This window comes from Ranitomeya imitator, chromosome 7, assembly GCF_032444005.1.
Source record: "Ranitomeya imitator isolate aRanImi1 chromosome 7, aRanImi1.pri, whole genome shotgun sequence".
NCBI lineage: Eukaryota > Metazoa > Chordata > Amphibia > Anura > Dendrobatidae > Ranitomeya > Ranitomeya imitator.
The window spans coordinates 202,956,295-202,981,871 of NC_091288.1; the positions used below are offsets into that span (position 1 = coordinate 202,956,295).

Here is a 25,577-nt window from a genome sequence, read left to right on the forward strand (position 1 = left end):
ACCGTAGAACAGGATAGGGAGAGGTACTGCAGGTATGTGACCATAGAACAGGACAGGGAGAGATACTGCAGGTATGTGACCGTAGAACAGGACAGTGAGAGGTACTGCAGGTATGTGACCGTAGAACAGGACAGTGAGAGGTACTGCAGGTATGTGACCGTAGAACAGGACAGTGAGAGATACTGCAGGTATGTGACCGTAGAACAGGACAGGGAGAGGTACTGCAGGTATGTGACCGTAGAACAGAAAAGGGAGAGATACTGCAGGTATGTGACCGTAGAACAGGACAGTGAGAGATACTGCAGGTATGTGACCGTAGAACAGGACAGTGAGAGGTACTGCAGGTATGTGACCGTAGAACAGGACAGTGAGAGGTACTGCAGGAATGTGACCGTAGAACATGACGGAGAGATACTGCAGGTATGTGACCGTAGAACATGACGGAGAGATACTGCAGGTATGTGACCGTAGAACAGGACAGGGAGAGATACTGCAGGTATGTGACTGTAGAACATGACGGAGAGATACTGCAGGTATGTGACCATAGAACAGGACAGGGAGAGATACTGCAGGTATGTGACCGTAGAACATGACGGAGAGATACTGTAGGTATGTGACCGTAGAACAGGACAGGGAGAGATACTGCAGGTATGTGACCGTAGAACAGGACAGTGAGAGGTACTGCAGGTATGTGACCGTAGAACAGGACAGTGAGAGGTACTGCAGGTATGTGACCGTAGAACAGGACAGTGAGAGGTACTGCAGGTATGTGACCATAGAACATGACGGAGAGATACTGCAGGTATGTGACCGTAGAACATGACGGAGAGATACTGCAGGTATGTGACCGTAGAACAGGACAGGGAGAGATACTGCAGGTATGTGACTGTAGAACATGACGGAGAGATACTGCAGGTATGTGACCATAGAACAGGACAGGGAGAGATACTGCAGGTATGTGACCATAGAACAGGATAGGGAGAGATACTGCAGGTATGTGACCGTAGAACAGGACAGTGAAAGATACTGCAGGTATGTGACCATAGAACCGGACAGGGAGAGGTACTGCAGGTATGTGACCATAGAACAGGACAGGGAGAGGTACTGCAGGTATGTAACCGTAGAACAGGACAGGGAGAGATACTGCAGGTATGTGACCATAGAACAGGATAGGGAGAGATACTGCAGGTATGTGACCATAGAACAGGATAGGGAGAGATACTGCAGGTATGTGACCATAGAACAGGACAGTGAGAGATACTGCAGGTATGTGACCATAGAACAGGATAGGGAGAGATACTGCAGGTATGTGACCGTAGAACAGGACAGTGAAAGATACTGCAGGTATGTGACCATAGAACCGGACAGGGAGAGGTACTGCAGGTATGTGACCATAGAACAGGACAGGGAGAGGTACTGCAGGTATGTAACCGTAGAACAGGACAGGGAGAGATACTGCAGGTATGTGACCATAGAACAGGATAGGGAGAGATACTGCAGGTATGTGACCATAGAACAGGACAGGGAGAGGTACTGCAGGTATGTAACCGTAGAACAGGACAGTGAAAGATACTGCAGGTATGTGACCATAGAACAGGATAGGGAGAGATACTGCAGGTATGTGACCATAGAACAGGATAGGGAGAGATACTGCAGGTATGTCACCTGACCATGAAACAGGACAGTGAGAGATACTGCAGGTATGTGACCATAGAACAGGATAGGGAGAGATACTGCAGGTATGTCAACTGACCATGAAACAGGTCCAGGGAGAGATACTGCAGGTATGTGACCGTAGAACCGGACAGGGAGAGGTACTGCAGGTATGTGACCATAGAACAGGACAGTGAGAGATACTGCAGGTATGTGACCATAGAACAGGATAGGGAGAGATACTGCAGGTATGTCACCTGACCATGAAACAGGACAGTGAGAGATACTGCAGGTATGTGACCATAGAACAGGATAGGGAGAGATACTGCAGGTATGTCACCTGACCATGAAACAGGTCCAGGGAGAGATACTGCAGGTATGTGACCGTAGAACCGGACAGGGAGAGGTACTGCAGGTATGTGACCATAGAACAGGACAGTGAGAGATACTGCAGGTATGTGACCTGACCATGAAACAGGACAGTGAGAGATACTGCAGGTATGTGACCTGACCATGAAACAGGACAGGGAGAGATACTGCAGGTATGTGACCTGACCATGAAACAGGACAGTGAGAGATACTGCAGTTATGTGACCTGACCATGAAACAGGACAGGGAGAGATACTGCAGGTATGTGACCTGACCATGAAACAGGACAGGGAGAGATACTGCAGGTATGTGACCTGACCATGAAACAGGACAGTGAGAGATACTGCAGTTATGTGACCTGACCATGAAACAGGACAGGGAGAGATACTGCAGGTATGTGACCTGACCATGAAACAGGACAGGGAGAGATACTGCAGGTATGTGACCTGACCATGAAACAGGACAGTGAGAGATACTGCAGTTATGTGACCTGACCATGAAACAGGACAGGGAGAGATACTGCAGTTATGTGACCTGACCATGAAACAGGACAGGGAGAGATACTGCAGGTATGTGACCTGACCATGAAACAGGACAGGGAGAGATACTGCAGGTATGTGACCTGACCATGAAACAGGACAGGGAGAGATACTGCAGGTATGTGACCATAGAACAGGATAGGGAGAGGTACTGCAGGTATGTGTCCATAGAACAGGATAGGGATAGGTACTGCAGGTATGTGACCGTAGAACAGGACAGTGAAAGATACTGCAGGTATGTGACCATAGAACAGGACAGGGAGAGATACTGCAGGTATGTGACCATAGAACAGGATAGGGAGAGGTACTGCAGGTATGTGTCCATAGAACAGGATAGGGAGAGATACTGCAGGTATGTGACCGTAGAACAGGACAGGGAGAGATACTGCAGGTATGTGACCATAGAACAGGATAGGGAGAGGTACTGCAGGTACGTGACCATAGAACAGGATAGGGATAGGTACTGCAGGTATGTGACCGTAGAACAGGACAGTGAAAGATACTGCAGGTATGTGACCATAGAACAGGATAGGGAGAGATACTGCAGGTATGTGACCTGACCATGAAACAGGACAGGGAGAGATACTGCAGGTATGTCACCTGACCATGAAACAGGACAGGGAGAGATACTGCAGGTATGTGACCATAGAACAGGACAGTGAAAGCTACTGCAGGTATGTGACTGTAGAACATGACGGAGAGATACTGCAGGTATGTGACCGTAGAACAGGACAGGGAGAGGTACTGCAGGTATGTGACCTGACCATGAAACAGGACAGGGAGAGATACTGCAGGTATGTGACCTGACCATGAAACAGGACAGGGAGAGATACTGCAGGTATGTGACCATAGAACAGGACAGTGAAAGCTACTGCAGGTATGTGACTGTAGAACATGACGGAGAGGTACTGCAGGTATGTGACCTGACCATGAAACAGGACAGGGAGAGATACTGCAGGTATGTGACCTGACCATGAAACAGGACAGGGAGAGATACTGCAGGTATGTGACCATAGAACAGGATAGGGAGAGGTACTGCAGGTATGTGACCTGACCATGAAACAGGACAGGGAGAGATACTGCAGGTATGTGAACTGACCATGAAACAGGACAGGGAGAGATACTGCAGGTATGTGACCATAGAACAGGACAGTGAAAGCTACTGCAGGTATGTGACCTGACCATGAAACAGGATAGGGAGAGGTACTGCAGGTATGTGACTGTAGAACAGGACAGGGAGAGGTACTGCAGGTATGTGACCATAGAACAGGACAGTGAAAGCTACTGCAGGTATGTGACCTGACCATGAAACAAGATAGGGAGAGGTACTGCAGGTATGTGACCGTAGAACAGGATAGGGAGAGGTACTGCAGGTATGTGACCATAGAACAGGATAGGGAGAGGTACTGCAGGTATGTGACCGTAGAACAGGATAGGGAGAGGTACTGCAGGTATGTGACCATAGAACAGGACAGGGAGAGATACTGCAGGTATGTGACCGTAGAACAGGACAGTGAGAGGTACTGCAGGTATGTGACCGTAGAACAGGACAGTGAGAGGTACTGCAGGTATGTGACCGTAGAACAGGACAGTGAGAGATACTGCAGGTATGTGACCGTAGAACAGGACAGGGAGAGGTACTGCAGGTATGTGACCGTAGAACAGAAAAGGGAGAGATACTGCAGGTATGTGACCGTAGAACAGGACAGTGAGAGATACTGCAGGTATGTGACCGTAGAACAGGACAGTGAGAGGTACTGCAGGTATGTGACCGTAGAACAGGACAGTGAGAGGTACTGCAGGTATGTGACCGTAGAACATGACGGAGAGATACTGCAGGTATGTGACCGTAGAACATGACGGAGAGATACTGCAGGTATGTGACCGTAGAACAGGACAGGGAGAGATACTGCAGGTATGTGACTGTAGAACATGACGGAGAGATACTGCAGGTATGTGACCATAGAACAGGACAGGGAGAGATACTGCAGGTATGTGACCGTAGAACATGACGGAGAGATACTGTAGGTATGTGACCGTAGAACAGGACAGGGAGAGATACTGCAGGTATGTGACCTGACCATGAAACAGGACAGGGAGAGATACTGCAGTTATGTGACCTGACCATGAAACAGGACAGGGAGAGATACTGCAGGTATGTGACCTGACCATGAAACAGGACAGGGAGAGATACTGCAGGTATGTGACCTGACCATGAAACAGGACAGGGAGAGATACTGCAGGTATGTGACCATAGAACAGGATAGGGAGAGGTACTGCAGGTATGTGTCCATAGAACAGGACAGTGAAAGATACTGCAGGTATGTGACCATAGAACAGGATAGGGAGAGGTACTGCAGGTATGTGTCCATAGAACAGGATAGGGAGAGATACTGCAGGTATGTGACCTGACCATGAAACAGGACAGGGAGAGATACTGCAGGTATGTGACCATAGAACAGGATAGGGAGAGGTACTGCAGGTATGTGACCATAGAACAGGACAGGGAGAGATACTGCAGGTATGTGACCATAGAACAGGATAGGGAGAGGTACTGCAGGTATGTGTCCATAGAACAGGATAGGGAGAGATACTGCAGGTATGTGACCGTAGAACAGGACAGGGAGAGATACTGCAGGTATGTGACCATAGAACAGGATAGGGAGAGGTACTGCAGGTACGTGACCATAGAACAGGATAGGGATAGGTACTGCAGGTATGTGACCGTAGAACAGGACAGTGAAAGATACTGCAGGTATGTGACCATAGAACAGGATAGGGAGAGATACTGCAGGTATGTGACCTGACCATGAAACAGGACAGGGAGAGATACTGCAGGTATGTCACCTGACCATGAAACAGGACAGGGAGAGATACTGCAGGTATGTGACCATAGAACAGGACAGTGAAAGCTACTGCAGGTATGTGACTGTAGAACATGACGGAGAGATACTGCAGGTATGTGACCGTAGAACAGGACAGGGAGAGGTACTGCAGGTATGTGACCTGACCATGAAACAGGACAGGGAGAGATACTGCAGGTATGTGACCTGACCATGAAACAGGACAGGGAGAGATACTGCAGGTATGTGACCATAGAACAGGACAGTGAAAGCTACTGCAGGTATGTGACTGTAGAACATGACGGAGAGGTACTGCAGGTATGTGACCTGACCATGAAACAGGACAGGGAGAGATACTGCAGGTATGTGACCTGACCATGAAACAGGACAGGGAGAGATACTGCAGGTATGTGACCATAGAACAGGATAGGGAGAGGTACTGCAGGTATGTGACCTGACCATGAAACAGGACAGGGAGAGATACTGCAGGTATGTGAACTGACCATGAAACAGGACAGGGAGAGATACTGCAGGTATGTGACCATAGAACAGGACAGTGAAAGCTACTGCAGGTATGTGACCTGACCATGAAACAGGATAGGGAGAGGTACTGCAGGTATGTGACTGTAGAACAGGACAGGGAGAGGTACTGCAGGTATGTGACCATAGAACAGGACAGTGAAAGCTACTGCAGGTATGTGACCTGACCATGAAACAAGATAGGGAGAGGTACTGCAGGTATGTGACCGTAGAACAGGATAGGGAGAGGTACTGCAGGTATGTGACCATAGAACAGGATAGGGAGAGGTACTGCAGGTATGTGACCGTAGAACAGGATAGGGAGAGGTACTGCAGGTATGTGACCATAGAACAGGACAGGGAGAGATACTGCAGGTATGTGACCGTAGAACAGGACAGTGAGAGGTACTGCAGGTATGTGACCGTAGAACAGGACAGTGAGAGGTACTGCAGGTATGTGACCGTAGAACAGGACAGTGAGAGATACTGCAGGTATGTGACCGTAGAACAGGACAGGGAGAGGTACTGCAGGTATGTGACCGTAGAACAGAAAAGGGAGAGATACTGCAGGTATGTGACCGTAGAACAGGACAGTGAGAGATACTGCAGGTATGTGACCGTAGAACAGGACAGTGAGAGGTACTGCAGGTATGTGACCGTAGAACAGGACAGTGAGAGGTACTGCAGGAATGTGACCGTAGAACATGACGGAGAGATACTGCAGGTATGTGACCGTAGAACATGACGGAGAGATACTGCAGGTATGTGACCGTAGAACAGGACAGGGAGAGATACTGCAGGTATGTGACTGTAGAACATGACGGAGAGATACTGCAGGTATGTGACCATAGAACAGGACAGGGAGAGATACTGCAGGTATGTGACCGTAGAACATGACGGAGAGATACTGTAGGTATGTGACCGTAGAACAGGACAGGGAGAGATACTGCAGGTATGTGACCGTAGAACAGGACAGTGAGAGGTACTGCAGGTATGTGACCGTAGAACAGGACAGTGAGAGGTACTGCAGGTATGTGACCGTAGAACAGGACAGTGAGAGGTACTGCAGGTATGTGACCATAGAACATGACGGAGAGATACTGCAGGTATGTGACCGTAGAACATGACGGAGAGATACTGCAGGTATGTGACCGTAGAACAGGACAGGGAGAGATACTGCAGGTATGTGACTGTAGAACATGACGGAGAGATACTGCAGGTATGTGACCATAGAACAGGACAGGGAGAGGTACGGCAGGTATGTGACCAAAGAACAGGACAGGGAGAGGTACTGCAGGTATGTGACCTGACCATGAAACAGGATAGGGAGAGATACTGCAGGTATGTGACCATAGAACAGGACAGGGAGAGATACTGCAGGTATGTGACCGTAGAACAGGACAGGGAGAGATACTGCAGGTATGTGACCGTAGAACAGGATAGGGAGAGATACTGCAGGTATGTGACTGTAGAACATGACGGAGAGATACTGTAGGTATGTGACCATAGAACAGGACAGGGAGAGATACTGCAGGTATGTGACCGTAGAACAGGACAGGGAGAGATACTGCAGGTATGTGACCGTAGAACAGGATAGGGAGAGATACTGCAGGTATGTGACCGTAGAACAGGACAGGGAGAGATACTGCAGGTATGTGACCAAAGAACAGGACAGTGAGAGATACTGCAGGTATGTGACCAAAGAACAGGACAGGGAGAGATACTGCAGGTATGTGACCATAGAACAGGACAGGGAGAGGTACTGCAGGTATGTGACCGTAGAACAGGACAGGGAGAGGTACTGCAGGTATGTGACCGTAGAACAGGACAGGGAGAGGTACTGCAGGTATGTGACCGTAGAACAGGACAGGGAGAGGTACTGCAGGTATGTGACCGTAGAACAGGACAGGGAGAGGTACTGCAGGTATGTGACCGTAGAACAGGACAGGGAGAGGTACTGCAGGTATGTGACCGTAGAACAGGACAGGGAGAGGTACTGCAGGTATGTGACCGTAGAACAGGACAGGGAGAGGTACTGCAGGTATGTGACCGTAGAACAGGACAGGGAGAGATACTGCAGGTATTTGACCGTAGAACAGGACAGGGAGATATACTGCAGGCATGTGACCATGTAACAGGACAGTGCAAGTATCTATTCCATTGCACTGATAAGCAGTGTGAATTTACTGTACGTCTGTGGCCTATGATAATGGACAAGGAGTGATACTTCTGGTACAGTATGTGACCCGTGGCCTTGAACAAGGAGAGTCACTGCAATTATGGAGTTTTCCATTTTTCATGGTTGTTGTTCGTTACCTGGATAAAGTCCTGAACTTGCTGATGTCGCTGCTTTGCAGTTGTAAGCTCCGTGTCGGAGAAGGCTTCCCGGAGACTCTGCTGTGACAGGAGAGACTCCAATTCCAACAGGGCTGATAACTGACAATACTGACTGATGAAATCCCGATCATAAGTGAAAAAGTGAACTGTAAAAATAAAAGGAAAAGTGTGCTCAGTTCATTACAATATACAATTAATGGAAAAGTAAAAGCAGAGATGCCCTAGGATGTTTTCCACATGTCTGTTATTGTCACACGCTGTGATCGCCGCCACAATTTTTTTTAAATTTAGAAATTATTTTCTTACTTTTAGCAAGAAAAACTACTCGGATTCGGCAGTTGTGTTTGTTTGTTTTTTAATTACGTGTGACGTGATGTGGAGCCCCCTGATGGGAATGTGGGTTTCATGAATGTTTTTGTTTCTATCCCTGGTTTCCTGGGAAGACACCAGGGACTGGCACGTTCCCAGCTAATAATGCCTTACAGCTCTTATCCCAGCGTGATCACAAGTACCTGATACAAAGAGCTCACGTCATGTTTACTAGAATGAAACACACAGAAAATGAAAAACTAAATCCTAAACTGTTACTAATAAGGTCACTGTGTAATACCGCCTCTGTGCTATCTGTTATTAGTTCATTGTGCGACTTGCACTCTACATGTTGCATGTGGTCGGGGAGACATCGATGACCATTGTGCTCCGAGACACAATCGGTCGCGTCTTTATTTGACGTACGTCCTTCACATCAGGACAATGAGTACATATGATTTGTCTATATTTATATTATAGGCAATTGGTTAAATTAGTGATTCAGAGGTTAAATATGTGAGTTATGCATGGTTACTGTTATGGATTGATGAAGACCCATCTGTTGGGGTTGAAACGTTGTCATCTTCCTGTAAAAACAGGAACCTTTTTAGCTTTGGATGCTGTCACCGTCTTAATTTACTGACTGAACCACTGATGGCCATCTTGGACTAACACTGGCTTGGTGGTGGTACTATAGCGTATTATTGGCTAAGACAGGCAGGGTATAAGTGGGACGGAAAGTGATGTTAGGACTCTTACCCAGCTCAAATATTTGCAGGGGCAGTGTGAGGAATCCTGAGTAAGGGGTATATGGATTGTTCTGGCCCGGGGCTGTGCAAACATCATCAGACGGAGGAAGCAACAGCAGCAGAGACACCTGACCCCCGAACTCCAGCACTTCTTGACTGTATAGCCGGAAATCTTTAGCCTGTGAACAGAGTACGATGAGCAATGAGGTGGCTTTCCTCGCAGTTGTGTCCTGACTATAACACTTCTCCAGAAGAAATTCACTGACATTAGTGTGCCACGTTGTATTGGTGGCACTAAGAAGGGTGAGGTTACATTGCCCTCTCCTTTATCACACAGTTATCGGCTTTGCAGAGGACGGCTACCTCTTGCAGGGGAATGTTGACTTGACTCATTAGATCTTTCACAGCCGTCCGAAGTTCCTGCAGCAATAGGTTTTGGCTGCTTTCTGAGTCCTGCTCGTTGTTCATCGGTTCGTCCACGTTGGCCAAAGTCTGGAGCCATTCCCATTCTTCCCTAAGTAGGATACAACAATCAGATTACACCTTACAGCCGGAAACACAAAGTCGCGGCAAAACTACGTAAATCAGAATAAAGGCCAAAGTTATAAATAAAGACAATCAAATGAGTCCCCGAAATGTAGCAACAAAACGACAAACAGTATGACAGACCCCATTTTAAGACCACGCCATCATGGCTAATTTCCACGGGAGAACAAAGACTTAAAGCCAATAATCAGCTCGTTCCCGGCCATCGATTACCAAGCTTTTTCTGTGGCTACTTGGATCGTTGAGGTGTGCCATGAAATAAGTGATGTCGGCAGCTCATCTGTAAATTTGGCATGTGCTGTCGACAACATGCATGATGTATGGGGTACAGGGTAAAACTTATTAATAATCATTTTGACCTCATAAGTTTGTGGCAGCGCTTGTGGAAGGGACAATCAAAGTCCATCGTTTCTCATTTATGGTTAGAGAACATGTGGCCATTGCTCAGCTATACCGTGATTGTCTGGTCTCCGTCAGATGCTCCTATGAGCAGGCGGGGGTCTCCCTGTTCAGGATATCCATTATGTAGGTGAAAGGAAAGCTACAAAGAACGTCTCTGACAGTGGAGGACCCTACAGCCTATTGATTCCACTAAGCATGTAATGCTCCATTTACCCTGTGGAGGCGCTGCAGGGAAACTGAGCAATTGCTTCCAGGTTTCCTTACTGATTATAGTTGATCACAGAGAATTCTAATCAATTTGTTTATTGCCAGAAGCCATCTGGCAGAAATTGGCTAATTTTGTTGCAAATTGTCTACTTTTAGACGTAAAAAAAGGGAAGACCTCAAGGATGTGTCTTAGTTGGAAATTGAGGGGTGGCTTAAGAGGTGGCAAAAATTGGGAAAAAAAAAATTGTTGAAAAAAATCTGACCTAGAGTGTGTCTAAAGATGTTGTCCCACTGTGGATCACTTTTAGACTGTCTAGTCTAAGTCTACGTCATCTATAGATTACATAGGATTAGCAGATATGCCCGTATGTCTTCTCAAAGCCGAAATATATGGTTATTTAGCTCTTAATTCACCACATTAGACTGTACAAGTCTAAATATACATAGGAAGACGATAACCGCTCCAATACTGATTGAACCTAATGCGGAAGAGTTCCAGAAACAATATGGACCCTTTATCCAATATCAACACTTTCACTAGCTTGACCTTATGCTGAACCATTCTGGATTCTCTCCTCTGAGATAGGACGGTCTTTGCCGCTACTAGGAATTGGTAGTTTGTTGCTTGTTAGGCTCAGACCAGACTCCAGCCAATGGAGGCCGCATATAGTAAATATGTCTGCTTCTCCTGCTGTTCAAAACCCTGTGCCGAAATATGTGCTCAGACGCTGCAGAAGGAATGGCGCCTCAGGAGCTGTTAAGGGGCTTCGGGGATTGACTGGGTTAATTCCCCAGATACAGACAGATCAGAAAAAATTTGCAGCCTCAGTTCTCATGGCTTAACCCTGTGCACAAGGATTAGTGACCATCGGGAAAAGCAGCGACAGGTGATACTACAGGCAGATATTTCAATTCTGTCCATCCAGGCAACTGATGATGGTGGGATTAAAATCCTGAAACATGAGTTAATTTCAAATGTGCAACGTGTGTGCGCTCCCTGCACTGGTGGATGGGGGAAGGTGAAAGCTAGCCGAGGACCTAAATAGAGCACAGTGGCCGGGTACGTGCCTCAGTGAAATGACTTTGGCATGGCGAAGGTAAACTGAGCATGCTGCGCTGCGTAGTGTAAGGTGTCTCCATCCATTCCTCGTCTAGGGTGATGCCAGTCTATACATCTTGCAAAATTCTTAAGCCAAACGATACTACGACTCTCTGGGAAAACGAAGCTAACAAAATATCCTACATCCAATGGGAGCAATGTGTACGCAAAAATAATCTCCTCTTATATAAGGTGCTGGGAAAAGGACCATAACAAGGAGTAGGCACTGTGTGTATGAAGGCACAAATGCCCTAGAAGAAAGTGTGTGCTGCTTGTCCTACAACCTCTTCTTACTTTAGGAAATGCCCCCATATAATGTACCTGCTGTAAAATCAGCAGTATCCTCCATCACACTAAATTGTGCTTATTAGGGTCCATCTGGTCCACAGAAAGGTCTACAGGATATCACGGTTGGCCCAGACTTGGCAACAACAATAGACTTCAAAAAACCAGCAGAAATAGCCCAATTATCTAGTTGTATTTTGCATGAAATGATTCACAAATATATATTACTGATAACATGTCAAATGTGTGTAATTTTCCAATAATTGGGCAGTGTAAAACAGACTGCCCTTTACACGATGAACGAGCGAAACGGTGATTCGTTGAATTAAATTATTTTCAAGCTTGCTTAAAAATAATCGCTCTCGCCAAGAAACAGGATGGGTGCTGCTGATAAAAATGACAGTCTACTGATAGTTTTTACATATCATAAGCATGTGTGTGTACATATTTGTATGTAGCAGAGCTGTGGTGAGTCTAGGTGGGAGAACTATGGGATGTGTATGTAGTAGAGCTGTACGTAGGAGAACTGTGGTGTGTGTATGTAGCAGAGCTGTGGTGTGTGTATGTAGCAGAGCTGTGGTGTGCCTATGTAGTAGAGCTGTGGTGTGCCTATGTAGCAGAGCTGGGGTGTGTGTATGTAGTAGAGCTGTATGTGGGAGAACAGTGGATTGTGTATGTAGTAGAGCTGTATGTAGGAAAGCTGTGGTGTGGGTATGTAGGAGAGCTGTGGTGTGGGTATGTAGGAGAGCTGTGGTGTGGGTATGTAGGAGTGCATATAGATAACTGGTGTGTATGTAGGAGAGCTGTGGAGTTTGTATGTAGGAGAATAATGATGTGTGTATGTAGGAGAGATGTGGTGTGTGTGTAGGAGAACTTTGTGTGTATATACAGTGGCATGTAAAAGTTTGGGCACCCCTGGTCAAAATTACTGTTATTGTGAACAGTTAAGCAAGTGGAAGATGAAATGATATCTGAAAGGGCTAAAGTTAACATTGACACATTTCCTTTGTATTTTAGGAGAATATATATATATATATATATATATATATATATATATATATATATATATATATATATATGTGTGTGTATATATATATATATATATATATATATATATATATATATATATATATATGTGTGTGTGTGTATATATATATATATATATATATATATGTATATATATATATATATATATATATGTATATATATATGTGTATGTATATATATATGTATATATATATATGTGTATGTATATATATATGTGTATGTATATATGTATATATATATATATATATATATATATATATATGTATATATGTATATATATGTATATGTATATATATATATATATATATGTATATATGTATGTATATGTGTATATATATATATATTTGATTCAGTGTGGCACCCGGGCTTATTCCTGAAACTGCTGGAGAGTGGAATAGGAGGAAAGACCTACGATGTCATCAAAAGCTCCTACACCGAGAGCAGCTGCAGCGTGAGTGTGAGCGGCAAAAGAACGGCTTTTTTCCAGCAGAGCCGCGGAGTAAGACAAGGCTGCAGCCTAAGCCCAACGCTCTTCAACATCTACATCAACGAGCTGGCTACCGCCCTGGAATCCTCCTCAGCACCAGGACTCACCCTCCACGACGCTCAGGTGAAATTCCTGCTGTATGCAGATGACCTGCTGCTGCTGTCACCAACCGAGAAAGGCCTCCAGGACAACCTGAAAATCCTAGAGAAATTCAGCTCCACCTGGGCCCTACCGGTCAACCTAAAGAAAACCAACACCATGGTGTTCCAGAGGAGAAAGAGAAGATCAGACCAACACCCATCATTTATCCTCAACAACTGCGACCTCACAGGAACGGACAAATATACCTACCTGGGCCTAGAGATTCACCGGTCAGGGAACTTCAAACAAGCCATAGAGACCCTGAAAGACAAGGCCTGCAAAACCTTCTATGCCATCCGAAGGACACTCTACCATCTGAAGCCACCAGTGAGGGTCTGGCTAAAAATCTTCGACTCCATCATCGCCCCAATCCTCCTGTATGGCAGCGAAGTCTGGGGTCCTCACACCTACCCAGACTGGTCAAAGTGGGACTCCAGTCCAACAGAAATATTCCACCTGGAATTCTGCAAGCACCTTCTCCAGGTCCATCGGAGCACCTCCAACAGTGCTTGTCGGGCCGAGCTGGGCAGATTCCCTCTACACCTGACAGTTCTAAAGAGGGCGCTGTCATTCCGGGCTCACCTGCATAGGAGCAATCCAAGCTCCCATCACCATAAAGCCCTGATACATGAAGGTGAAACAGAAAAACCAGAACCCCCGGAACAGCCCAGCCAAACCCAACCGGAGCAGAACACCAATCACAACAACCTGACAAAAGCCGGAATTAGGAAGATGGCAGATGAAGGCCAGGAGAGGTATGTCAGTGACTGGAAGAATGATATCATCAGCTCACAGAAACTGACCATGTACCGGAGCCTACAGAGAGACTACAGACTGGCCCCATATCTGGAGAAACTCCCGGACCCCAGAGACCGCCAGATCCTGAGCCGATATAGACTCAGCGCCCACAGTCTGGCCATCGAATGTGGCCGACACAGGCAGAGCTACAAGCCCAGGGAGGAAAGACTGTGCCAACACTGTGACCAGGAGGCCATAGAGGACGAAACCCACTTCCTGCTACACTGCTCCAAATACTCAGCAGTGAGGGACACTCACTTCAGGAGACTCTCACATCTCTTCCCAGACTTCATCACCATGAAGGAGGAAGAGAAAACATATATCTTGCTGGGAGAAGAAGAGAGAGCGGTGGAGATAGCAGCGCGGTATGTGAGCGAATGCCATAGACTGCGAGAAAGAGAACTATGATGCCATGGACTATAGCCCCCAACCTGGATCTGCCCCATCCACCTCCCCTATGCCATGGACTATAGCCCCCACAATGGACCTGCCCCATCCACCTCCCCTATGCCATGGACTATAGCCCCCAACCTGAACCTGCCCCATCCACCTCCCCTATGCCATGGACTATAGCCCCCACCCTGGATCTGCCCCCATCCACCTCCCCTATGCCATGGACTATAGCCCCCACCCTGGATCTGCCCCATCCACCTCCCCTATGCCATGGACTATAGCCCCCAACCTGGATCTGCCCCATCCACCTCCCCCCACAGCTCCTACCCAACATCCCCTCAGTCCCTATCCCTATTGCCTCTATACACTTGCTTTGGCAAAACTGATGTGTATTTGGTCCTGCCAATAAAGCTTCTTTGAATCTTGAATCTATATATGTATATATGTATATATGTATATATGTGTATATATATGTATATGTGTATATATATGTATATATGTATATATATGTATATATGTATATATATATGTATATATATATATATATGTATGTATATATATGTATATATGTATATATATATGTATATATATATATATGTATGTATATATATGTGTATGTATATATATATATGTATATATATATATATATGTATGTATATGTGTATATATATATATATATATGTATATATATATGTATATATATGTGTATATATATATATATATATATGTATATATGTATATATATATGTATATATATATATATATATATATATATATATATATATGTATATATATATATATATATATATATATATGTATATATGTATATATATATATATATATATATATATATATATATATATATATATATATATATGTATATATATATATATATATATATATATATATATATATATATATATATACAGTGGGGCAAAAAAGTATTTAGTCAGTCAGCAATAGTGCAAGTTCCACCACTTAAAAAGATGAGAGGCGTCTGTAATTTACATCATAGGTAGACCTCAACTATGGGAGACAAACTGAGAAAAAAAAATCCAGAAAATCACATTGTCTGTTTTTTTAACATTTTATTTGCATAGTATGGTGGAAAATAAGTATTTGGTCAGAAACAAACAATCAAGATTTCTGGCTCTCACAGACATGTAACTTCTTCTTTAAGAGTCTCCTCTTTCCTCTACTCATTACCTGTAGTAATGGCACCTGTTTAAACTTGTTATCAGTATAAAAAGACACCTGTGCACACCCTCAAACAGTCTGACTCCAAACTCCACTATGGTGAAGACCAAAGAGCTGTCAAAGGACACCAGAAACAAAATTGTAGCCCTGCACCAGGCTGGGAAGACTGAATCTGCAATAGCCAACCAGCTTGGAGTGAAGAAATCAACAGTGGGAGCAATAATTAGAAAATGGAAGACATACAAGACCACTGATAATCTCCCTCGATCTGGGGCTCCACGCAAAATCCCACCCCGTGGGGTCAGAATGATCACAAGAACGGTGAGCAAAAATCCCAGAACCACGCGGGGGGACCTAGTGAATGAACTGCAGAGAGCTGGGACCAATGTAACAAGGCCTACCATAAGTAACACACTACGCCACCATGGACTCAGATCCTGCAGTGCCAGACGTGTCCCACTGCTTAAGCCAGTACATGTCCGGGCCCGTCTGAAGTTTGCTAGAGAGCATTTGGATGATCCAGAGGAGTTTTGGGAGAATGTCCTATGGTCTGATGAAACCAAACTGGAACTGTTTGGTAGAAACACAACTTGTCGTGTTTGGAGGAAAAAGAATACTGAGTTGCATCCATCAAACACCATACCTACTGTAAAGCATGGTGGTGGAAACATCATGCTTTGGGGCTGTTTCTCTGCAAAGGGGCCAGGACGACTGATCCGGGTACATGAAAGAATGAATGGGGCCATGTATCGTGAGATTTTGAGTGCAAACCTCCTTCCATCAGCAAGGGCATTGAAGATGAAACGTGGCTGGGTCTTTCAACATGACAATGATCCAAAGCACACCGCCAGGGCAACGAAGGAGTGGCTTCGTAAGAAGCATTTCAAGGTCCTGGAGTGGCCTGTTATGGCTGGCAATCAGGCAACACAGCGTGCAGTAATCAGCGCACATACAGAGATCTGGCAATAACCCAAAACAATAGGACGAGCTCTGAGACGTGGAATCTCTGTAGACTGCAGTACCTGATCTATCCTCACACAACTGGAAGCAGCAGTGGATTGCGCCTATCAACTACCTATGCAACTCGGCACTGCCTGAGGAGCTGACTAGCCTGAAGATAGAAATACAAGCCTGACTTACCTCAGAGAAATACCCCAAAGGAATAGGCAGCCCCCACATATAATGACTGTTAGCAAGATGAAAAGACAAACGTAGGAATGAAATAGATTCAGCAAAGTGAGGCCCGATATTCTAGACAGAGCGAGGATAGCAAAGAGAACTATGCAGTCTACAAAAAACCCTAAAACGAAAACCACGCAAAGGGGCAAAAAGACCCACCGTGCCGAACTAACAGCACGGCGGTGCACCCCTTTGCTTCTCAGAGCTTCCAGCAAAAGATAATAACAAGCTGGACAGAAAAAACAGAAAACAAACTAGAAGCACTTATCTAGCAGAGCAGCAGGCCCAAGGAAAGATGCAGTAGCTCAGATCCAACACTGGAACATTGACAAGGAGCAAGGAAGACAGACTCAGGTGGAGCTAAATAGCAAGGCAGCCAACGAGCTCACCAAAACACCTGAGGGAGGAAGCCCAGAGACTGCAATACCACTTGTGACCACAGAAGTGAACTCAGCCACAGAATTCACAACAGTACCCCCCCCTTGAGGAGGGGTCACCGAACCCTCACCAGAACCCCCAGGCCGACCAGGATGAGCCACATGAAAGGCACGAACAAGATCTGGGGCATGGACATCAGAGGCAAAAACCCAGGAATTATCTTCCTGAGCATAACCCTTCCATTTGACCAGATACTGGAGTTTCCGTCTAGAGACACGAGAATCCAAAATCTTCTCCACAATATACTCCAATTCCCCCTCCACCAAAACAGGGGCAGGAGGCTCCACAGATGGAACCATAGGTGCCACGTATCTCCTCAACAACGACCTATGGAATACATTATGTATGGAAAAGGAGTCTGGGAGGGTCAGACGAAAAGACACCGGATTGAGAATCTCAGAAATCCTATACGGACCAATAAAACGAGGTTTAAATTTAGGAGAGGAAACCTTCATAGGTATATGACGAGAAGATAACCAAACCAGATCCCCAACACGAAGTCGGGGTCCCACACGGCGTCTGCGATTAGCGAAAAGCTGAGCCTTCTCCTGGGACAAGGTCAAATTGTCCACTACCTGAGTCCAGATCTGCTGCAACCTGTCCACCACATAATCCACACCAGGACAGTCCGAAGACTCAACCTGTCCTGAAGAGAAACGAGGATGGAACCCAGAATTGCAGAAAAATGGAGAGACCAAGGTAGCCGAGCTGGCCCGATTATTAAGGGCGAACTCAGCCAACGGCAAAAATGACACCCAATCATCCTGGTCAGCGGAAACAAAACATCTCAGATATGTTTCCAAGGTCTGATTGGTTCGTTCGGTCTGGCCATTAGTCTGAGGATGGAAGGCCGAGGAAAAAGATAGGTCAATGCCCATCCTACCACAAAAGGCTCGCCAGAACCTCGAGACAAACTGGGAACCTCTGTCAGAAACAATATTCTCAGGAATGCCATGTAAACGAACCACATGCTGGAAGAACAAAGGCACCAAATCAGAGGAGGAAGGCAATTTAACCAAGGGCACCAGATGGACCATTTTAGAAAAGCGATCACAGACCACCCAAATGACAGACATCTTTTGAGAAACGGGAAGGTCAGAAATGAAATCCATCGAAATATGTGTCCAAGGCCTCTTCGGGACCGGCAAGGGCAAAAGCAACCCACTGGCACGTGAACAGCAGGGCTTAGCCCTAGCACAAATTCCACAGGACTGCACAAAAGCACGCACATCCCGTGACAGAGATGGCCACCAGAAGGATCTAGCAACCAACTCCCTGGTACCAAAGATTCCTGGATGACCGGCCAGCACCGAACAATGAAGTTCAGAGATAACTTTACTAGTCCACCTATCAGGGACGAACAGTTTCTCGGCCGGACAACGATCAGGTTTATTAGCCTGAAATTTCTGCAACACTCTCCGCAAATCAGGGGAGATGGCAGACACAATGACTCCTTCCTTGAGGATACTCGCCGGCTCAGATAACCCCGGAGAGTCGGGCACAAAACTCCTAGACAGAGCATCCGCCTTCACATTTTTAGAGCCCGGAAGGTATGAAATCACAAAATCAAAACGAGCAAAAAATAACGACCAACGGGCCTGTCTAGGATTCAAGCGCTTGGCAGACTCAAGATAAGTAAGGTTCTTATGATCAGTCAAAACCACCACGCGATGCTTAGCACCCTCAAGCCAATGACGCCACTCCTCGAATGCCCACTTCATGGCCAGCAACTCTCGGTTGCCCACATCATAATTACGCTCAGCAGCAGAAAATTTCCTGGAAAAGAAAGCACATGGTTTGAACACTGAGCAACCAGAACCTCTCTGTGACAAAACCGCCCCTGCACCAATCTCAGAAGCATCAACCTCGACCTGGAACGGAAGAGAAACATCAGGTTGACACAACACAGGGGCACAGCAAAAACGACGCTTCAACTCCTGAAAAGCTTCCACGGCAGCAGAAGACCAATTAACCAAATCAGCACCCTTCTTGGTCAAATCGGTCAATGGTCTGGCAATGCTAGAAAAATTACAGATGAAGCGACGATAAAAATTAGCAAAGCCCAGGAATTTCTGCAAACTTTTTAGAGATGTCGGCTGAGTCCAATCCTGGATGGCCTGAACCTTAACCGGATCCATCTCGATAGTAGAAGGGGAAAAGATGAACCCCAAAAATGAAACTTTCTGCACACCGAAGAGACACTTTGATCCCTTCACGAACAAGGAATTAGCACGCAGTACCTGGAAAACCATTCTGACTTGCTTCACATGAGACTCCCAATCATCTGAGAAGATCAAAATGTCATCCAAGTAAACAATCAAGAATTTATCCAGATACTCACGGAAAATGTCATGCATAAAAGACTGAAAAACAGATGGAGCATTGGCAAGTCCGAACGGCATCACCAGATACTCAAAATGACCCTCGGGCGTATTAAATGCCGTTTTCCATTCATCTCCCTGCCTGATTCTCACCAGATTATACGCACCACGAAGATCAATCTTAGTAAACCAACTAGCCCCCTTAATCCGAGCAAACAAGTCAGAAATCAATGGCAAGGGATACTGAAACTTAACAGTGATCTTATTAAGAAGGCGGTAATCAATACACGGTCTTAGCGAACCATCCTTCTTGGCTACAAAAAAGAACCCTGCTCCCAATGGTGACGACGATGGGCGAATATGTCCCTTCTCCAGGGACTCCTTCACATAACTGCGCATAGCGGTGTGTTCAGGCACGGACAAATTAAATAAACGACCCTTAGGGAATTTACTACCAGGAATCAAATCGATAGCACAATCACAATTCCTATGCGGAGGAAGGGCATCAGACTTGGACTCTTCAAATACATCCTGAAAGTCCGACAAGAACTCTGGGATGTCAGAAGGAATGGATGACGAAATAGACAAAAATGGAACATCACCATGTACTCCCTGACAACCCCAGCTGGTTACCGACATAGAGTTCCAATCCAATACTGGATTATGGGTTTGTAGCCATGGCAACCCCAACACGACCACATCATGCAAATTATGCAGTACCAAAAAGCGAATAACTTCCTGATGTGCAGGAGCCATGCACATGGTCAGCTGGGCCCAGTACTGAGGCTTATTCTTGGCCAGAGGTGTAGCATCAATTCCTCTCAACGGAATAGGACACCGCAAAGGCTCCAAGAAAAATCCACAACGTTTAGCATAATCCAAATCCATCAGATTCAGGGCAGCGCCTGAATCCACAAACGCCATGACAGAATATGATGACAAAGAGCACATTAAGGTAATGGACAAAAGGAATTTGGACTGTACAGTACCAATAACGGCAGAGCTATTCGCCATCCACAACCTGTCTCCTCCATACATCTGTGACCTCGTCTCCCGGTACTTTCCTGCACGCAACCTCCGATCCTCACAAGATCTCCTTCTCTACTCCCCTATTATCTCCTCTTCCCACAATCGCATACAAGATTTCTCTCGTGCATCCCCCCTACTCTGGAATGCTCTACCACAACATATCAGACTCTCGCCTACCATCGAAACCTTCAAAAAGAACCTGAAGACCCACCTCTTCCGACAAGCCTACAACCTGCAGTAACCACCGATTGACCAAACCGCTGCACGGCCAGCTCTACCCTCACCTACTGTATCCTCACCCATCCCTTGTAGATTGTGAGCCCTCGCGGGCAGGGTCCTCTCTCCTCCTGTACCAGTTGTGACTTGTATTTTTCAAGATTATTGTACTTGTTTTATTATGTATACCCCTCCTCACATGTAAAGCGCCATGGAATAAATGGCGCTATAATAATAAATAATAATAATAATAATAGCTATCGAACCGCCTAGTGCGTTTAGGACAATTAGAAATAGCATGAGTAGAATCACCACAATAGAAACACAGTCTGTTCAGACGTCTGTGTTCGTGCCGTTCTACTTTAGTCATAGTCCTGTCGCACTGCATAGGCTCAGGCTTACTCTCAGACAATACCGCCAGATGGTGCACAGATTTACGCTCGCGCAAGCGACGACCGATCTGAATGGCCAAGGACATAGACTCATTCAAACCAGCAGGCATAGGAAATCCCACCATTACATCCTTAAGAGCTTCAGAGAGACCCTTTCTGAACAAAGCCGCTAGTGCAGATTCATTCCACAGAGTGAGTACTGACCATTTTCTAAATTTCTGACAATATACTTCTACATCATCCTGACCCTGGCATAAAGCCAGCAGATTTTTCTCAGCTTGATCCACTGAATTAGGCTCATCGTAAAGCAATCCCAGCGCCTGGAAAAATGCATCAACATTACTCAATGCAGAATCTCCTGGTGCAAGAGAAAACGCCCAGTCCTGTGGGTCGCCGCGCAAAAAAGAAATAATAATCAAAACCTGTTGAATAGGATTACCAGAAGAATGAGGTTTCAAGGCCAAAAATAGCTTACAATTATTTCTGAAGCTCAGGAACTTAGTTCTGTCACCAAAAAACAAATCAGGAATCGGAATTCTTGGTTCTAGCATCGATTTCTGATCAATAGTATCTTGAATCTTTTGTACATTTACAACGAGATTATCCATTGAGGAGCACAGAGCCTGAATATCCATGTCCACAGCTGTGTCCTGAAGCACTCTAATGTCTAGGGGAAAAAAAAGACTGAAGACAGAGCTAAGAAAAAAAAATGATGTCAGGATTTCTTTTTTCCCTCTATTGGAAATCATTGAATGGCTCCTTGTACTGTTATGGCTGGCAATCAGGCAACACAGCGTGCAGTAATCAGCGCACATACAGAGATCTGGCAATAACCCAAAACAATAGGACGAGCTCTGAGACGTGGAATCTCTGTAGACTGCAGTACCTGATCTATCCTCACACAACTGGAAGCAGCAGTGGATTGCGCCTATCAACTACCTATGCAACTCGGCACTGCCTGAGGAGCTGACTAGCCTGAAGATAGAAATACAAGCCTGACTTACCTCAGAGAAATACCCCAAAGGAATAGGCAGCCCCCACATATAATGACTGTTAGCAAGATGAAAAGACAAACGTAGGAATGAAATAGATTCAGCAAAGTGAGGCCCGATATTCTAGACAGAGCGAGGATAGCAAAGAGAACTATGCAGTCTACAAAAAACCCTAAAACGAAAACCACGCAAAGGGGCAAAAAGACCCACCGTGCCGAACTAACAGCACGGCGGTGCACCCCTTTGCTTCTCAGAGCTTCCAGCAAAAGATAATAACAAGCTGGACAGAAAAAACAGAAAACAAACTAGAAGCACTTATCTAGCAGAGCAGCAGGCCCAAGGAAAGATGCAGTAGCTCAGATCCAACACTGGAACATTGACAAGGAGCAAGGAAGACAGACTCAGGTGGAGCTAAATAGCAAGGCAGCCAACGAGCTCACCAAAACACCTGAGGGAGGAAGCCCAGAGACTGCAATACCACTTGTGACCACAGAAGTGAACTCAGCCACAGAATTCACAACAGTGGCCTAGCCAGACTACAGATCTCAACCCTATAGAAAACCTTTGGAGGGAGTTGAAAGTCCGTGTTGCCAAGCGAAAAGCCAAAAACATCACTGCTCTAGAGGAGATCTGCATGGAGGAATGGGCCAACATACCAACAACAGTGTGTGGCAACCTTGTGAAGACTTACAGAAAATGTTTGACCTCTGTCATTGCCAACAAAGGATATATTACAAAGTATTGAGATGAAATTTTGTTTCTGACCAAATACTTATTTTCCACCATAATATGCAAATAAAATGTTAAAAAAACAGACAATGTGATTTTCTGGATTTTTTTTTCTCAGTTTGTCTCCCATAGTTGAGGTATACCTATGATGTAAATTACAGACGCCTCTCATCTTTTTAAGTGGTGGAACTTGCACTATTGCTGACTGACTAAATACTTTTTTGCCCCACTGTGTGTGTATATATATATATATATATATATATATATATATATATATATATATATATATATATATATATATATATATATTGTAATTTTTTACATTTTAAAAATTACAAAAAGGAAAATGGGCCGATGCAAAGATTTGGTCACCCTTACAGCTTTGTGTTTGTGTGTGCAGTAAGCTTTGGCCAAGGTTTTTAGAGCTTAATTCATCTGTTAGGGTAATAGCTTGTTCACTATCATCATTAGGAAAGGCTAAGTGGTGCAAATTTTCCAGCTTTATAAACACCTAACCTCATCTGACCTTGTGCCAAAAAACATCAGCCATGGGTTCTTCTAAGCAGCTGCCTAGCACTCTGAAAATCAAAATGGTTGAGGCCCACAAAGCAGGAGAAGGCTATAAGAAGGGTAGCAAAGCATTTTTATGTTTCCCTTTCCTCAGTTTGAAATGTAATTAAGAAATGGCAATTAACAGGAACAGTTGAGGTCAAGGTAAAGTCTGTAAGACCAAGCAAAATTTCAGTGAGAGCTGCTCGTAGGATTGCTAGAGAGGAAAATTAGAACCCCTTCTTGATTGTAAAAGACCTTCAGAAAGATTGATCAGATGCTGGAGTTTTGGTACATTGTTCTACTTTTCAGAGACACCTGCACAAATATGGCCTTCATGGGATAGTCATCAAAAGAAAACCTCTCCTGCGTACTCAACATATAATACAGCCACAGAAGTCTGCAAAAGAAAATCTAAGCAAACCTGATTCATTTTGGAAACAAGTCCTGTGAACTGATGAGTTTAAAATATGACTATTTGGCCACAATGATCAAAGGTGTGGAGAAAAAAAGAGCACAGAATTTTCAGGAGAAGACCATCTCGCTAACCATTAAGCATGGGGATGGATCAATAATGCTTTGTGGTTTGGTTTGCAGCTAATGGCACGTGAAACAAATGAAATAATCAAGGTAAGGCCTTTACCTCACCCCCTCTTATCCTGTATAAGATGGCTCCATCTTACAGCCTTTCTTCTCAGTTGGTAATGTGAGAATCTATTCCCATACCTTTTAGGATAACACACCAGTGATCTGGGGGTTGGGATGCATTATTACATGTTTTCCCAATGCGGCAGGCTTGCGACAGCAATCATGTGCATATATACCATGTAAGATGTATTGTATTCATTATACATACTTCTGTGGTCACATTATTTTTGGGATGCTGTATGGCTTGCCACTAATATTTGCTTGTGCTTACTGACTAGACCCATATTGTGGTGTACATGGACCATTATTGAGCATTTTATAAATATAATATTGATTATTTCATTTGTTTCACTCTATGCCTAATTGGCATAGTTCTTTGGGGGTAATGGTTTATTGGTCATGTAATATGTATTTTACATGTTTTTGAATGTTGTTTTGTCTTGAGGTGTAATAAAGGTTTTTCTTATATTTTACTATGTGGATGTGCACACCATTATTCGTCTAGTCTTTTTTTTCTCTTCTTTTGTGAAATTTTAACAGATTCTTCATGCAAACACAACCCTATCTGTAAAAAAGCTGAAGTTGAAGATAGGACAGCTTCCACATATGGATAATGATCCTAAATACGGCAAAATCCACAAGAGGCGACCTCAAAAGGCACAAGCTGAAGGTTTTACAATGGCCCTCACAGGCCCCTGATTTGAACATCATTGAAAATCTGTGGCTAGACACCAAAATCATAGGATGCAAGACGAGCCAGGAATCTCACAGAACTGGAAGAATTTTCCAAGAAAGAATGGATGAAAATCCCTCACACAAGAATTGATAGACTCTTGGCTGAATACAAAAAATGTTTAAAACCTGTTATACTTGCAAAAGTGGGTGCTACAAGGTACTAACCAACTTTTGCATTAGCCCATTTTCCTTTTTTGTAATTTTTAAAATGTAAAAGATTAAAATATTTTTTCTTTGCCAAAAATACAAAGTAAAGGTGTCATCCTTGTATTATATATCTGGAACCTTATGGAAAAACTTAAAATTTGCCTAAGCACTAACAGGCAGGTAAGAGGCTTTTGAATCCCCGGCAGGAGTGGTCTGTGACCGCTCTGTGTCCATTAAGAACGGCGTAGTGCACAACAGGCAGGCAAGTTGCAATCAACCGCC

The 25,577-nt window shown here is 44.9% G+C and overlaps 1 protein-coding gene across 3 annotated transcripts in view; it reads right to left on the reverse strand.

Annotated features, from left to right (window-relative positions):
- The window catches only part of LOC138645258 (ankyrin repeat and fibronectin type-III domain-containing protein 1-like), a 238,878-nt gene that overhangs the window by 14,050 nt on the left and 199,251 nt on the right, over window positions 1–25,577 (reverse strand). For all 3 annotated transcript variants that reach the window (XM_069734422.1, XM_069734424.1, XM_069734423.1), the window contains 3 exons: window positions 9,682–9,832; window positions 9,329–9,497; window positions 8,240–8,406 (listed from right to left, as the gene is read on the reverse strand). In XM_069734422.1, the coding sequence (XP_069590523.1) occupies window positions 8,240–8,406; window positions 9,329–9,497; window positions 9,682–9,832 (487 nt within the window). The remainder of the gene's footprint in view (window positions 1–8,239; window positions 8,407–9,328; window positions 9,498–9,681; window positions 9,833–25,577) is intronic.